Raw genomic sequence first — 16,807 nt, forward strand, 5'->3', positions numbered from 1 at the left:
CCTCCCACCTGTTCTTCCAGCCCAGTAATGAATGGCAGGACCCCGAGCTCCACGGGGGTCGCCTGTGCCATCTCAGCCACTCCTGAGTGGCTGCACTTTAGGGCACTGGCAGCCTTTTGAAGGGTATCCGCTGCCCAGCCTTGCACCTCAGTCCCTACAAGGCGAGCGCACAGTGTCTGTTTCTGTCTGACGCCCACAGTGCAGAGGGCCCATAGTGCCGCTGCTCACCTCACTCAGCCTCTGAGAACTTGGACCCAAGCCAGAGCATGTTTAGAATAATGGCTTGGAGTAGTGATTCCTAACTCTGGCTTTGTAACACTTGAAGTTTCTAGAGGAAAATGGGGATTTCTCAAATTACTTGTTAGATCACTTCTTTAAAAATTTAACTTTACTGGGCAATAATTGGCGAATATAGCGGTATGTATTTAAAGTGTACAATGTGATGATTTGATATACATTTACATAGCAGAATGATTATCAAGGTCGAGATAATGAACACATCCATCGTGTCATATAGTTAACTCTTTTGGGGGGGGGTGTGGTGAGGATGCTTAAGATCTATTCTCAGCAACTTTCAAGTATACAGTATCGTCTTATTAATTATAGATCTTTTTTTAAAAAGAGACATTGTATTAATTAAGCATACTAAAATGACACCAAGATTGTGTAGCCTATAGAAAAATGGATAAGACATAATAAATGAAAAAAGGCTGAATATATCAATGTGCACAGATACTTAAACTATGTTAAATGGATATGTGTGAATAAGAAAAGAGTAAAGGTGATGAATTTTAAGTTCCTCGTTGAAAAAATATTAATACTCCTATTACTAAAAATAAGAATTTTTACAAAATCAGAAGCAAAACTAGTAAAACAATTACCAACTCACTTCTAAAAAGGTGGGTGTTTAGGGACCTCCAGCCTGGCTCTCCACACCCCCCCGCCCCCATATCTGCCAACATAGCTGGAAAGAAGAGGGCTTTGTTGTGAGAGAAGCAGTCTTGGTCTGTTATTTTATTTGTTATTTTATTTTCCAAATATTTTTTCAGCATAAAGTTACTGTCCTTTCTCAGGTCTAAAAAATACATAAGAAGACACTTCTAAAGTTTTTTCCTGCTCAGATGTGCAGGTCTCATTAAGTTAAAATTCACATTCAGGGCTATCAGACTGTTATTGAGCATATTCTTCATGCTATATATTACATCCCCATGACGTATTCAATATGTAACTGGAGGTTTCTACCTCTTCATTCCCTTCACCTATTTTGCCCATTCCCGCACTCCCTTCTGGCAATCGCCCATTTGCTCTCTGTATCTGTGAGTCTGTTTTCATTTTATTTTGTTTTTTATATTCCACATATAGTGAGACCATGTGGTATTCATCTTTTTCTGACTTAATTTCACTTGACATAATATCTTGTAGATCAATCCATGTTGTCACAAAAGGCAAGATTTCAGTTTTTATGGTTGTGTAATGTTCGTGTGTGTGTGTGTGTGTGTGTGTGTGTGTGTGTACATCACACATTCCATTCTAGGATTGGTCCTTAGGTTGCTTCCATATCTTGGAATGCTGCAGTGAACATTAGTGCATGTATCTTTTTGAATTAGTGTCTTTGGGGTATTTTTTTTTCCTGGTAAATACCCGGAAGGGAAATTTCTGGATCATATGGCGGCTCTGTTTTTAAATTTTTGAGTAGCCTCCATCCTTTTTTCCATAGTGACTGCAGCAATTCACAATCCTACCAGCAGTACACAATGATTCCCTTTCCTTTACATCCTTGCTAATGCTTGTTTTTGATGGTAGCCATCCTTACCTGTATGAGGCGGTATCTCGCTGTGGTTTTGATTTGTGCTTCCCTGATGATTAGTGAACTTGAGCATCTTTTCATTTGCCTGTTGGCCATCTGTATTCCTTCTTTGGAGAAATGTCTATTCAGGTCCTCTGCCCAGTTTTTTAATCAGGTTGTTTGTTTTTTTGATGTTGGGTTGTTGAATTCTTTGTACATTTTGAGAATTAACCCCTTATCAGATATGTAACTTGCAAATATCTTCTCCCATTCAAGTAGGCTGCCTTTTCATTTTATTGATAGTTTCCTTCTCTGTGCAAAAGGTTTTTAGTTTGATGTGGTCCTGTTTGTTTTTGCTTTTATTTCCCTCGCCTGAGAAGACATATCCAAAAAAATATTACTAAGACCAGTGTCACAGAATATACTGCCTGTGTTTTCCCTAGGAATTCTATGGGTTCAGGTCTTACGTTTAAGTCTTTAATCCATTTTGAATTTATTTTTGTATATGATATGAGAAATCAATGTGAATTTCTTGTATAACATGCATACAGAAAAGTACACAAAACCTGAGCAGCTTGATAAATTTTCACAAAGTAAACACATACCAGTGTAGTCAGTACTGAGCTCAAGAAACAATCTATTACTGCATCCTCAGAAGCCCCCTCATATCTCATTCGAGAAATTATCCTCCATCCCCTACCAGAAAATTACTATCGTGACATCTAACGTCACACATGAGGTTTTCTTATGTTTTGATGCTGCATAAATTGTGTCTTTAACTCTCGGTCTGGCTTCTTCTGTTCACTGTGTTTGTGAGATGGGTCCCTGTGGTTGTACTTCCTTTCTGTCTGGTATGAATATACCACACTGTACCTCTGAGTTTTTTTCACTTTGGACAGTTATGAATAATGCTGCTTTGAGCATTTTCGCACATGTCTTCTGTTGAACAGTTGCATGTATTTCTGTCGGGTATGTATTTAGGAGAATTGTTAGGTCATAGAGGACATGTGTGTTCAGCTTTAGTAGATAGTACGAGTTTTCCAAAGTGCTTCTATGACATTAGACCCCTACTCGCTGCATATGAGTGCTCCCCTTTCTCACCAGCACTGGGTGTGTCCCATCTTCTTCATTTATGTGGTGGCATGATGTGCTTTTAATTCGTTTCTTTGATGACTGATAAACTTGAGCACCTGTTCACATGCTTATCGGCCATTCGAATATCTTCTTTTGTGAGGCGCCTGTTCTGATCTTTTTCTGCTTTTCTCTTGGGCTGTCTTTTTCTTATTGATTTGCAAGTATTTCTTGTATATTCTACATGAGTCCTTTGGAAATATATATCACAAACATCTTCTATTTGGAGTGCTTTTTTTAAAAGTATAATTTACATACCATCACATGCTGCAATGTGAAGAGTATCGTGCAGTCCATTTATCAAGACAGGATATTTCCATCACCTAGAGGCTTCCCTTGGACTCCTCCCCAGACCATACCCACCCCCTCACAAAAGCAGCCACACATTTGATTTCTATGACCACAGGTTAGTTTTGCCTGTTTTAGAATTTTATATAAATGATCTCCTATGGTATATGCTTTTTGTGTTCAGCTTCTTTCACTTAGCATATTTTTGAGTTTCATCCATCAGTAAGTATTCAGTCTTTTAAATTTTACTTTTAAATTTTCATTACTGAGTAGTATTCCATGATAGATAATACCAGTTTGTTTTTCATTCTCCTGTTCATGGACATCTAATTGTTTCCAATTTATGGTTATTACAGATAAAGCTGTGACAAACATTCTTGTCCAAGGCTTTATGGATTTAGCATTCACCTTTTAAAAATTCATTAATGATGCTAAAGTTTAATGATACTAAAATTTCAGTTTGTATATTGTTCTCTGAGAAGTCCAGATAGGTGAAAGTCTGGATTCCTGCCAAAGATTCATTTCCTAGAAGGAATTTTTAGGGAAAAAAAATTTCATAGTAGAATTTCATTAATCAGCTTCCGTAGTAGTATAAATGATTCATTTTACAGACAACTGCCTGGGAATACCAGTTACACGACTCATCTGGAGTTTCATTCATGTGGATTTTTCCCTCTTGCCCAGTTGTATGAATATATGTAATTGGCTTTACTAGAATTTTTTGCATTTGCACTAAAGACCTTGTCTTTTGGAGAAAGAAGATTATTTAGTCAAATGTGTCAGCCTCTCAACTTAATGCCTTGAGTTTAGAAAAGGTTAAATACTCCTTGGGAATGCAGGCAGGTGAACATTCTAAAAACAGGTAGTTTACAATTATTAGAAAATACAGTGGTAGAAAAAATAGTTTTGTACTAAATGTGGCATTAGAGGTATGTGGTGATCTTAAGTAAAAAACAGCACTGCTGAACTCATCCACCCCAATGCCTATGATGTTACTTTCTATAAATACTTCTTGAAACATGAGAGCTTTGATCCTGTTGCCAAAATAATGTGAGAGCCTATAAATTTTCTAATTATAAATGACAGTATTTTAATTTCATTACTTTGCCCCCTCTGTCCCGTCTTGTCACCATCGCACTCCTCTGCGCCCCCACCGTGGCCCAAAAATGGTGTGACTGGATCACTACAAGTCACAGGATTGAATTAAAGCACACGTCATTTCCACGGCTGCTCTACCCCGTAGAGCTGGTGCCAAGCCCCAGTAGGCTGCTCCTCCTCTTCTGTGCCAGCTCCAACGATTGAAGTCATTGGATAAAAGCTAGTCTCAAAGAAGTGAAAATTCTTTTTCTCAACTGGGGCATAAAGTTTGTTTCTTTCAGCCAGTTGTTCAGAGAAAGCTCTCAGTAGAAGAGATAAGGAATTTGAAATTCATTCTTAGGTCTGTTGCTGGCTCAGAGACTACTGTGATTACTTGCTGTACAGCGTGCAATTTAATATTGATTACACAGTGTATATGCATGTGTGGCAACTGTGATCATAAAGATTTTGCTTTCATGTCATTCTGACAGTAGTGTTTCATTTTGGAGGGACAATAATTACAATTGGGTTTCTACATAGCTGCTCTATTTTGCACATTTCGAAGTTCAAAATCTACCTCTAGGTGGCAGCACCAGATACTTTTTCCCTGTTGTTTCACTTCAGCCTTAATGAGTTACGGTATAAGCAGTAAAACTTTTAAGTCTCCCGAAACTTCGAAATAACCTGCTTGTTGCCAATTTTGTGAGGATTTGGAAAAATTAATTTATTATGTAAGTTTGGGTTTAAGTCTGGATTTTGACCTTAAAGAAAAGATTCCAAGCATCAGTGATCCATATTTTTTAACATGACTAATTACACGTTTTCTTAAAAGATGTAACTTAGCCCCCCGTGATATGCCTGTTGACTTATAATTGTCTTCCCAAGAAAATCACTCTTTTATGATATTTTTGTATCCAAGTAACTTGTACAGGATCATTATATACCTAATATTTTAAGGTAATTACAATGTCTTCTCCCTTATATTTAAAAAATTTACTGTTGACTTATGGCCAAGAGTGCTGAGATGCAATCCCATCTCTTGGGGGAAAAAATCAGTTTGTGAATAAATCTGAAGTAATTAGCTAGACCCGTTGGTTTTATTATTGCAACAGTAGATAAGGGTTGTTTGTGGAAATGGACATTCAAAGTAGACATTTCATAAGGCCTGATCTTTTTTCATAACTTTTGGTCGCTTGTTGGGCTTTTCTCCCTAAGCAGCAGGCCACCCCCGGACTCAAGTGCACACGGTGGCCAGTGGCCGGTGACTGGTGGGAAGGCTTCAAAAGAGCTTTCATTGTTTCCCTGTTGCAGCCCGGCTGGTTGTGTCTATGTGCAAAGCCAGCGTCTTTTTGTTACTTGATTTTCAGGTTGTGATAGAAGCTTGTCTCTTAGGAAACCCTTGCTTATTGTTTTTCTTTTTCCTTACTTATTGAGAAGTATTGGCCTGGGGAAATTGATGAATAATCATCCCATCAGAGAAAAGGTGGAGCTGCTTTCTCGTAATCATGAATAAAGCAAGACATTGTGTGAATACAGTTGGATTCACAACTAGAGGTTCAGAAATTTGCAGCAGTTACCCTTCACTACAGGGAAGAAATGGCACCATTCGGGGCATGGGCGTGGTCTCTCTCCATTCCTCTGCCCTCCTTGTCTTTAAATGAGAGTGTGTATGTTACCAGACACTTCACGAACTTGCTGTTTCTCTTAAGGGATAGGTAACTTGTAAAATAAAAATGTACAGTGAGTCTTGGAGCCACGTGACCTGTGTTACAGTAATTTATATCACTGTCCAGGAACAGTTTTTCAAACTGTTTTGAATGTGTGTTCTTTGTTTTTTACTGTACACTATCATGTTGGGAAATAGTCACTTTGATTAATTACTACAAAGAGCGGCTGTTAACTTGCTGTGCAACACGATGTACATGTGTTTCATATATTTTTCCAAATGTATAATCTTGAATGAATGTAGTCTGGATTAAATGATACTCATCCACTATTTTACTTTTTCCATTCATATGATATTTATTGGGTGCTTGCCACGTGATAGGGACCATGGAAAATGATTTGTCCTTGAATGTCTGATTTAAATTTCAAAAGTGCATGGTAGGTTGTAGTAGCTCCATTTTGCAGGTGAAAAAACTGAGACTCAGCCTTTTATTCTTAATTCAGCACCTTTCCACTGTGTCAGAGCCGGCCTTTTGTAATTCAGATGTTGCTTTGACAACTGACCCAATAGGATTTAGGATCTTATCAGTGAATTCTGAATACATCTGTTAGATTATCTAACTGTGCAGCTGTTGATAGAGTTAAAACAATTTTTAGATACTTTTGGCATTTGAACTTTTTACTCAGTGACTTTTATATTATGTAGCTTTATACTAAAATAAAAAATGATAGCTTTCTTTAGATTTCTAAAAAGCCTAGAATTCTTAGGGATTGCTAAGGAATGCTTTTAAGAAAATATTATAAGAATATAGTATGGAATAATTATCTCTAAGTGTAAATTCAAGAATTAGATTTTGACATATATGCTTTGACCAAGGGTAAGTTAAATTGTTTGGCCTTACAGTCTTTCTTTTCTCAAATAGTTTGGGGAAACAAGGTAGTGTAAATGATGAGTCAATTGATTTCTTGTGTCATTTTGATTGAAATATAGAAGGTATATTTGGCTTCAGGATTGTCAGGGACATTTTGGCCTACAGAATTTGTAGATTCATTGTTTTTGCACATATTTTAAATTTCTGAATTGATGAGAACCAAAAAACCGTGTCGCGTTTTGACTCAGATGCTGCTACTGAATTTTAACCACTGCATTAGATTGCAACCTACATGCTGTTAACTACTGAGCCAAGATGGAATCGACCACCGCATTGAAATCAGGGTTAGCAGTTGTGTCTGCATTTGAAGGAGTTGTAATAACAGTGAATTTGTTTTCCTTAATGGGATTTTTATTCTCTATTTTCAGTTTTAATGGTGACACTTTGATTTTAGGAGATTTTAACAGTGCACATTTATTTGAGATTTTCACTGTAACTTTAGGAAAATACTAAAACCATCCTATAGAAGTACTTACTTCCAAACCCAAATGTCCAGTAGCATATTTCTGCATTGTTTTGATGCAGTTGACTTGTTTTTTTTTAATAATCTCTTTAAAAAGAGAAGTCGTTTGTCTTGGTAGTATGAGCCTCTATCTTGAGTTCAGATGATTATGTATGTGTGTGTATGAATTTAAAAATAAATCTTTTGTGGATTCCCTTCTTTGGGACATTTCTTGGAGGGGGGAATTCAAATAATTGTGCCTTTCTGAATTTATTTTTTCTTTAACATTAATAGGACTTGACCCCACCCAATTTAGAGTTCATCATTATCATAAAGATGAAGAGAATGATGCTCTACTTGGTGGCCCAGCACAGCTCACTGATGAAGAAAAATACAGGGACTGTGAAAGGTTCAAATGTCCATGCCCTACATGTGGAACTGAGAATATTTATGATAGTGCCTTCGATGGTTCGGTTAGTTGTTTTTTTTTGTTTTGTTTTGTTTTGTGAGCAAACTAGTACAAAGGCCCTTTTCTCTCCACTATATGTATAAAAAGGAAAAAGAAAACACACTTTTTTTATGTGTTTAAAGAATTTTAGCGTCATATGAATTCTGCCTTCCTTTTACAACTTACTTTATTTCTGCTTGCAAACTCTTAATAGAGTGTGCTTGAGTATTGTTTTTGGCTTCTTAGAATGCTTAGCCTTGGTGTTTTAAATGGAATCTCTTAAAAATTCTAAATTATCTTAAAGTATTTTTATTGTAATTCCTTGATTAGTAACCTGTATTTCCCTACTCCCAGCCCAGTTTATTAAGACTTAGAGCAATATTTTCCTTTATCTTAAATCAAGTTAATGGGAACTAAGTGTTTTTGGAAAGTTTTTGTTTATCTTTACACATCCCACTTGCCTCCTTTTTGACAAAGGTATCCTGATAATCTTTTCTGCTGTCTTTGCATATTAGGCATTTAAAAAGTCGCAGGGAGGCATTTCTCCCAAGAAGTACTGCCAAAAAATGTATCATTGACCTTGGATCAGAACTTGAAACTTGGCCAATCTACTTGATTCCACTGCAGTGTTATACATGTCCTAGCCATTGGCAAATGAGTAGGCAGCAGAACCGTGTAAAACCTTGAAACTGGAAGAAAATACATCCTTTATCTAAATTAAAAGTAATTATTTTAAGTTAATTTGGACAAACAGCAGATGTTTTGCATTTTTTTGAATCAAAACAAAGCAGTCTTTGGAAGCAAGTGCAAGGAAGAGGCAGACACAGATCAGCAATACTTGCTAAATCCTTGAGCTTTGCTTCATTACAGCTGTAAATAAGATAGTTAATTGCATGGAGGCTTGACGACTTGCAGATGGGCTAACTGTGGAAGAGCCGATGTCAAGCTCTAAAATCTCTTCCACCTGGAATTGCTTAGTGTGGCGGGTAGGGTTATATACCAGATTGGAGCAGGAAACCAAGATGTTTAAGTATCAAGAAGGAAAACAAATGCTCCAGAAACCCCAACAGTTTTCCTATATATTATAATTGCTTTGTCTTTGTTTAAAACAAAACAAAATGAAACATTTTCTCCAACCATGAATAGTTCATTCTTACTGAGTTTTACTCCTTCTCTCTTCCCTCCTCCAAATACGTTTCATTTGTAAGGGACAGGGGTTACTAAAATCTTGAATTTGCTAAACTGATTGCTTTGTGGTATAACACGTAATTTTTAGGCTTTATTCTTAAAATTAATCAAGTTTGGGGTGAATAAGTGCAGATTTAAATTTTTGATGGGTATCTCAAAGAAAGGATGTTTATTTCCAATAACATGACCTGACTGGTATTTTCAGAGGGGAAGCTCTTGTATGAATAGAGTCTGTCATGTGTTGAATGTAAAAGTGATTTCAGGTTTTCCCTTCAGCTTTGCACTCCATTATTCTGGTGGCAGGAGTAGAAGGTATGTGTGACTGAGGGAATCTTTGGGAGGAAAGTGGTTGAGAAAATAGGGTTAAAAACTCACCAGTAAAATGAATGAAGAGTGTTGTGCACCAGGACAGCATGTAAATTTTTAAGCACAAGAAACCTTTTATAACCTTTTGTGTATTTGTCTGTCTTGACTTCTGTAGGGAACCAACATGGAGCCCAGCCTGTATCGTTGCAGTAACATCGATTGTAAGGCTTCACCTCTAACCTCCGTGGTACAGCTGAGCAACAAATTGATCGTGGACATTAGACGTTGCATTAAAAAATACTACGAAGTAAGTATCCATGATGAGTTTCTCACATACGCTACTTATTTAGGTTTGGTACTTGTTCTAAACTAAAACAATATGGTTTTGTATTATTGTTTGTTTTTTTATGAAACTGTAAAATTTTTTAAAGACTTTGGAGGAAAATGATTTCATTTTCTCTTGGGCATTATACCTCATTAATGAACAGTATTTTTAACAATGAAGTTTTTGCTTTTAAGGAAAATGAGAATCTAATCAGGAAATGTTTCACTTTATTGCTACCTAAATAAAACACAGTTAAATGGTCAGTCAGATCTTTGGGCAGAGGAAGAAAAATCAATATTGCCTACCTTTGGCAAATAGAGCCATAACATCGTATGTGCTGATCTTAATAAACTGCCACTAGCTAACAATTTGTGTTTATGTGGTAAGCTAAACCATTTCATCACTTTGTTTTCCGAGGAAATCAAAATAAACATCTTTTACATTTAAATGCAATTTGTCTGACATTTTAAAAGAGGAAGTCTAATATTTATAAATATATACTAAAACTTCCAGAACAATGAGTGTGCTGTCTGCATTAAAAAGAAGGCTTCTTTCAAATTTTTTATTTTGTTTTGTTTTTAAGACATTTAATGAGATTTTTTTCTCTTCAAAAGTTAAAATTTTAAAAAAACCTGCTCGTTTCCCATTTGATTTTTCTTAGTGTTGCATTATGTCATTTGTCATCTAAACAAAGTTTCTATCACTTGAAAGTTCACTGTAACTTATGTAAAGAGGCTCCACTGGCAAGCATTTCCCCAAATGGTCAGGTTCTGTGAGGTAAGGCTCATGACTGTGATCAATATCATTCTGTACTTTCTACCTCTGTGTTAGTTAACATATGACAGCATTTTCTTCTTTAAAATCAAAGTCATTAAGTGAAAATTAAGTATTAGATCATTAGGATGAAGAGTGAAAACACAGAGTTTCTAGTATTGTGATCAGAGTAGAATAATTTGTATTTGTCAAAAAAAAAAAACAACCGGTCGGTTTGTCTGAAGATATTTTTAAAATAATAATTATGGCTGCATTTTGGGAAATCTGAAACATTTTAGTGAGTAAGCCTGTGCTGCACTTAATGAACAGTTGGATGGAAATAAAGGTTATCTGTGGGTTCACATTCCGCAGAAGATGAAACGTTCAGCACGTGAAATGTTAGGCCTTTATTTAGCATGAAGAGCCCAAATCAAAGCTGTTCAGCTCATTTACAGAACTCATTGAGCAGAGCCTGATTCTTAACTCTTGGGAAGAATTCTTGAGTTTTCTCTCTCTGTTTAGTCTATCGGAATCTTCACCATGGAAATGTTAATACTAGAAGAAGCTCATCTATTTCATTCTCTAAGAAGGGACAATCTGTTTTGACTAAGTTGAGAATAGGCAGAAAAATGATCTTCTGTATAGTTGGAAATATGCCCTAACAAAGATTGATTTCTAACCTAGTTGTGTGGGTGTGGGTGTTGTGGTAGTGGTTATAGAAGTATTTTTCAAGCTGAATAACCTAGTCTTGGGCATCTAGACACTTAACCCAACGTTTCTGTAGCATTTGCTTTAATTGTCTTATCTACCAACCATCTCACTAACTGCAAGTAACGGTTTTCCTGTAGTTAACTGCCCACTTGATTGACTTTCCTAAGGGGTTTCTAATTAGAATACCCAAATGTCATTCCTAAAGTTGAAGATTGACATGACTGTCCTCAAAATTAGGAACCTGTTTCTCTACTTTCTGATCTTAGGCATATGTGATTGGCTGGGAGAGAAAGAATCCATTATTTATTCTTTTCATGGCCCCATAAAGAACAGATGTTTCAGGTATTCTCAAGATCAGAGCTTTTATACAGAAAGCTCATACACCTCCAAGTTCCACTTTATTGGTAGAGTGTTCTCTTTCTTCCTGACCTCAGACTGAGTGAAATTTGCCAGTAGAGGGATATGGTGTTGGATTTTTTGTTATTGTGCCTCAGGTGGTACTGATCACAGTTAGTTTAGTGTGCTATGTCATAGCTATGGCCATCCAGCTGGAGATGAATACACCAAGTGTACTGGAGACAAGGATATTAGTAGTAAGTGCTGAGATTGAGTGACTGTTTTCTGAAGCTGACGACCAAAAGTGTTCCCTCCTGTTTTGCAGTTTAGAAAATACTACCCACTGGGCATTAAAGTTGTTAGAGGACTGAGAGCAAGAGTCTCAGTATTTTTTTCATCTTAGTCTTAGAATCACTGCAGAGGAAGAACAACTTATATTGAGAAAGGAGGCACTTCTGTAAGGAAAGAGCTTTGTAAGACAGTGGAGGAGTATGTGCTTGACCAAACACTGTGACTTGCCAAGGCACGTAGTTCTAGATCACTAGGAAATCTGATTGTCAAGAACAAAGGGACCAAAGTTGAGGGTTACAGAGTATACTTCTACATCACTTCTCAAAAAATATGTCACACAGTCTGTTATTGTGTGTCAAGAATAGATAGTGCTGATTGAATACATATGATGCAACAAACATTAAAAAGTTTCTCTCTGAGGATCAATCTGTATCATATCACACTTTTAAATCTTGGCTCCTTTAATAGAGGAGAAGCTTTTTCTCTCTCACCATATAGCAATGATTGTGTCTTTCAAATTCTTGTTTCCTAGAACATTTAAATTTCACTGCACATAGAAATACAAGAAGCACCAAACGAGGATATTTTAATAATTACCCTATATCCTATAAGAAAGATTAATTTCTTTATGAGGAAAACAACTCTGATGCTTTCTTTCAAGATTTGATGAAGCACTAGAAGACTTTGAGGCAGCACAGAAAGCTCTAATTCAGAGTTGATTTCCTGCCCTGGTCCTAGTTGGTTCCTCTGTGCAAAGTTAAAATTGAACTGGAATTTTTTGAAAATCATAAAAAGCCAGTTTAAAGACTGTATCTCCTCAGCTTTTAGGGATGTTTCTGAAAGATTTCAATTTTACAGTGAAAAATTGATATGTGTTCCCCCTCCCCTTAAATTCTGCTCCAGAAGAGCAAATAGACACACACACACACACACACAAAGGGAGAGAAACACTAGCTAATCTAAATTGGGAAATGAAGAGGGCTTTTTTTAAGCATGAAAATTTCATCATCTTGTCAGCTGGCAGAATGCCTGCTGTGTGGATTCACAAAGGCTAAGAATTACACTTTCATGAAATTTTCCTCACTAACTGCCCTGGTTAATTTGAAAGATAACCCACTGTTCTAATTCATTCCTCAGTTGGGCGGTGCAGGTTTTATCTTTGATCTGACAAAGCATTTGTGTTAATCGTTTTGGCCCTCCGCTAGACACTCTTGGGATTGTGCTTTTACAATAAATGTGTCTGTGATAGCTCTTTAGTCTATTATACTTACAATAGATCCATAGAACTGGTAATTAATTCTCCACTGCTTTGGAAATGGGAAGAATAGGTGTAGCTCTGTCAAGTGCTGCTGGGAAGTTTGTTTAGCTGGTTCGTTTTTGAAGTGTTCCCCTCAGCCATCCATGAAACAGCCTCAGAAGAGAGTGTGAGGTTGAGATGCCTCTACCCAGAGACTTGCTGATAAATGGGAAATCTGACCCCTCTCAGTACCTGGGAGGGCATTGGGGGGTTCGTTTACTTTCATCTCAAGTACTATTAGTTATAATGTACATTAAACCCTCATTTTAATACTTAAAGAGCCATTCGTTTCTAAAGGTGGATACTCAGCTAAAGTATGCTCCTAAATTCCCATTGATGGCTTCTCCAGGTTTTAGAGTGTTCCCGTAGGGCGAATTGGATTCCTCACCAGCCTTGTAGTGTTTCCAGCCACTTGTAAAGGAGCCTTGCTTAGAGCACTTCATTGTGATTTTTAAACAGAGTTATTGCTGACCCTCCATCTAGAAAAATTAACAGCGAACAGCTAGTCATTCCTGTGCACATGATAACCACCAATGAGATGCCAGGACCAGAAATTGGTGCTTGAATTCCTTAGAAATTTGCTATTGGTTTTACAGTCTCAAAGTTGTCCTGAAGTAAGCTTTCTGAGGACAGGGCCTGCGCTTTCTTCGATGTCTTGCCTGTGATCTCTGCCCACAGCCCCTCACCCTCAGTAGTGTGTGCACTTTAATGTTTAGTAACTACAGAAACCAACAAATGAAGGTTATCTTTTTCTTGTTTTTTTAAAATTTTTTTTTCATTTTGCCATCATGTTGGCAAAAGATTTATTAGTAGTTCACAAGATTCTCAGGCAATACAAGACTGCAGTATTTTAAGGTCATGAAGGCATTGATAAAGCCCTTTGTTATCCCGTCTTCTATATTTCACATCAGTGATTACCATTGATTTCAGTATATGCCCATCTCCAACTTCATGGCCTTGATTTGTTTTCTCTCAAACCAAGTATCAGGCAAAGAGTAATTGACCAGAGGTATTTTTATCATGATACGAAATCACGTTGTTCAGAAATGTACTCTCCTTGTCTAGATACGAGACCCTCACTCTAACTACATCAGGTGGCAGCGGGAGGGGATGCCTCGCCGTTCTCCCTCTCATACTCCTGCTCTCTCCCTGTATTTTTCCCTTTCACTTTTTAGAATATTAGTTGTGGCATAAGTCACATTTAAAAAATCTCTTTTGGACCCACTTTAAAAGGAATTCGAAAAATAATGTTCAGTGTCACTTACCTCATGATGCAGACTTTCTTACACTCACATGTATGAGCATCTAATAGAGAAGGGCGCATTGGACCAGTGATGCTGAGCCTCAGCGTGGTTGCTGCGAGTCCCTCCAACAGACGACACATGTTGGGAAGTGGAAGAGGGTGTTTTGTGGGATATGAAAAATCCATGTTAATTTTGTCTTTTCATCTTTGCAAAAAAAAAATGCTTGTTAATTTTGGATTGGATATGCACTGCTCAAAAACAAAATTAGTACTAACCACCAAACATAATGTTGTTAAGCCAGAAATTTAATTGGAGCTATCTTTTATTTTAAAAGTGTGGGGAGGGCAGGGTGAAATTGGTTAAATTGTTTGCTCCCCCAAAATACACACCCAGTCAGCATCACAGGCAACAGAGTCCATGGTGTCCAGCAGTGCTTGAAGGAGGACCATTTCTTTAGGAATATACAGAGCTCAATTAGGAAATAAATCTGATCATTTAGAGATGAAGCAGCCTCCCACCCCATTGCCACCCCCACCCGTGTAATTCACTAACAGCTATACTCTTACTTCTGTTGCCTTTTGCTTTTCAAGTGTAGCAATTTGTGCAGGTGGATCTGAGGGTTTTAGAGCCATGCAATGATGCTCAGTAACTCTCTCCTGTTCTGCTGCAAATATCTGGTGTTCAATAACCCTCAAAATTTCTCATTTCTTACCTGTGGTGATGTGGGCTGATAGTTTTGAGGTTGTAGGTTGCAATATGCAGTAGTCTCACGGGTACATTAGTTCAAATAGTTTAAACTCTAAGCACCACTGGAATTATTATTTATTGCCTTGCCTCTACATTTGTATTTAGAACATTTAAAAAGAATAAATCGAGTTTCCTTTTTTTAAAGACTCTTAACAGCATAAATATAAGTGGTACAGAAGGCATGCAGAAAAGCAGTAGATATCCATCCTACCCATTCAGTATCGCAGGTAGTGCAATCCATGCTGCCCAATGGGGCTTAAAGACGGGTCATTTCTTTAGGAATCCGGAGAACTCATCTTAAATCTCATTTAAACAAAACAAAAAGAACATACTGAGAATTAGTATTTCTTTTTGCTCCACACCATTTGATAGGAAGCATAAGCGTAAATGAACACCACAGACACCAACTGCATTTATTAAATGTGGTATTCTAATACCAGGGCCCATTGATGGAGGGTTTTTTTTTTTTAATTAGTGAACAGCTGGTTTTTCTTAGGTATAAATATTAAGCAAGCTGATTTTGAGCCAGGTATCACATTCTGCTGCTACACCATAGTGTGCTCTCACAGAAAAACTAAGAAACATGGGATTTGGTGATGATTGAAAGTAGAATCTCACTGTAAGTAAAATTATTACTGTACAAATCTAAGTTAACAGGTCATCTAGTCCTTTAAAACATACTGGCTCCGTATTCTATACAGTGATTCATGGTCCTGGCGAGACTCAGAAGTACAGTGTGATCATGAGGGACTAGCAGGGAACCCACACCAAATTTGGAGATGCCCCGACTGCAGGGAACAGTGTTGTGTATTGAGGACTGACCTCAGGTCTTTCTGCGAGATCTGAGCTGGGGCCGTAGGCTCTCTCTGGCCCACGTCACGTAGGCGTGTTTCCCCTCCAGAGCTTTCTGGCAGCTGCGGAGGCGGTTACAGCCATGGCCTTCCCTGTTCTTTCCTCACGTTCTGAAAGCTCGGCATTTGATTGTATCCATGTTCAGAGCGGCCACTGCCAGGCTCCCAGCGCACTGAGGTTGTGCATTCAGACGCCGAGGTGAGGGTTGCTGGCTGGTTGCTGACTGGTTCTGTATCGTGGGCTAGTTACTGACCTTCTCCAAGCCAATGTCAGAGCCTAGAAAACCGCGAGAGTAACAGTACGTGGCCCGTTAGGTCATAAGGAGGACTGGACGGGATGACACATTTAAAGCGCCTAGTGCCCGGAGAGCGCTCATTATCGGTGCTCATCATCCCAGTCTGAGGTGATGGTGGATGAACGTGGCTCGGCTGTGTCCTTTCGGACTCAGACCCGTGGAGATGGAGTCCTGTCCTTCCGAAGTGTCCATGTGGAAGCTTTCGTTGTCTTGCCAGCCTCCCTGCAGTTTACCTCTGTGAGTTTCCTTTTCAGTGTTGGGGATGATGGCCCCGGAAGTCAGTCTTAGGAAGGGACCCTGATAAGGGCAGCTTGCAGAAGTGCCTTAAAGTGAGGAAAGGACACAAGGCTCTTAAGTCCTTCAGGGCCCGGCCCCCAGTGTGGTGCCTAACCTGGCTATTGCTCAGTAAAAAGTTATTGAATGAGTCATGATATTCGGAGAGGTTGGCGCTATCAGGTGACTTTCCCAGGTCCCAAATAGCAGCATCAGGGCTGTGACCATTCTTGAGGAGCCTGGACCGGAATCCTGCTCATCATATGTGGTAAGACAGCCGTTCCTGCATCACAATGGCTCGCCGTCTTCACTTGCGTTCCCCCTTTCAGTGGGACACCACCAGAGCCCTGGGCATAAGCATTACAAGCCTCCTGGGGCAGGAGTCCGGAAAGTGGATGACAGCTGCCCACCTGCCCGGGG

The 16,807-nt window shown here is 38.3% G+C and overlaps 1 protein-coding gene across 3 annotated transcripts in view; it reads left to right on the top strand.

Annotated features, from left to right (window-relative positions):
• POLA1 (DNA polymerase alpha 1, catalytic subunit) overlaps positions 1-16,807 on the top strand; it is a 268,997-nt gene that overhangs the window by 122,675 nt on the left and 129,515 nt on the right. For all 3 annotated transcript variants that reach the window (XM_031673314.2, XM_015250479.3, XM_031673315.2), the window contains exons 33-34: positions 7,616-7,794; positions 9,439-9,570. In XM_031673314.2, the coding sequence (XP_031529174.1) occupies positions 7,616-7,794; positions 9,439-9,570 (311 nt within the window). The remainder of the gene's footprint in view (positions 1-7,615; positions 7,795-9,438; positions 9,571-16,807) is intronic.

Source organism: Vicugna pacos, chromosome X (assembly GCF_048564905.1).
Source record: "Vicugna pacos chromosome X, VicPac4, whole genome shotgun sequence".
Taxonomy (NCBI): domain Eukaryota; kingdom Metazoa; phylum Chordata; class Mammalia; order Artiodactyla; family Camelidae; genus Vicugna; species Vicugna pacos.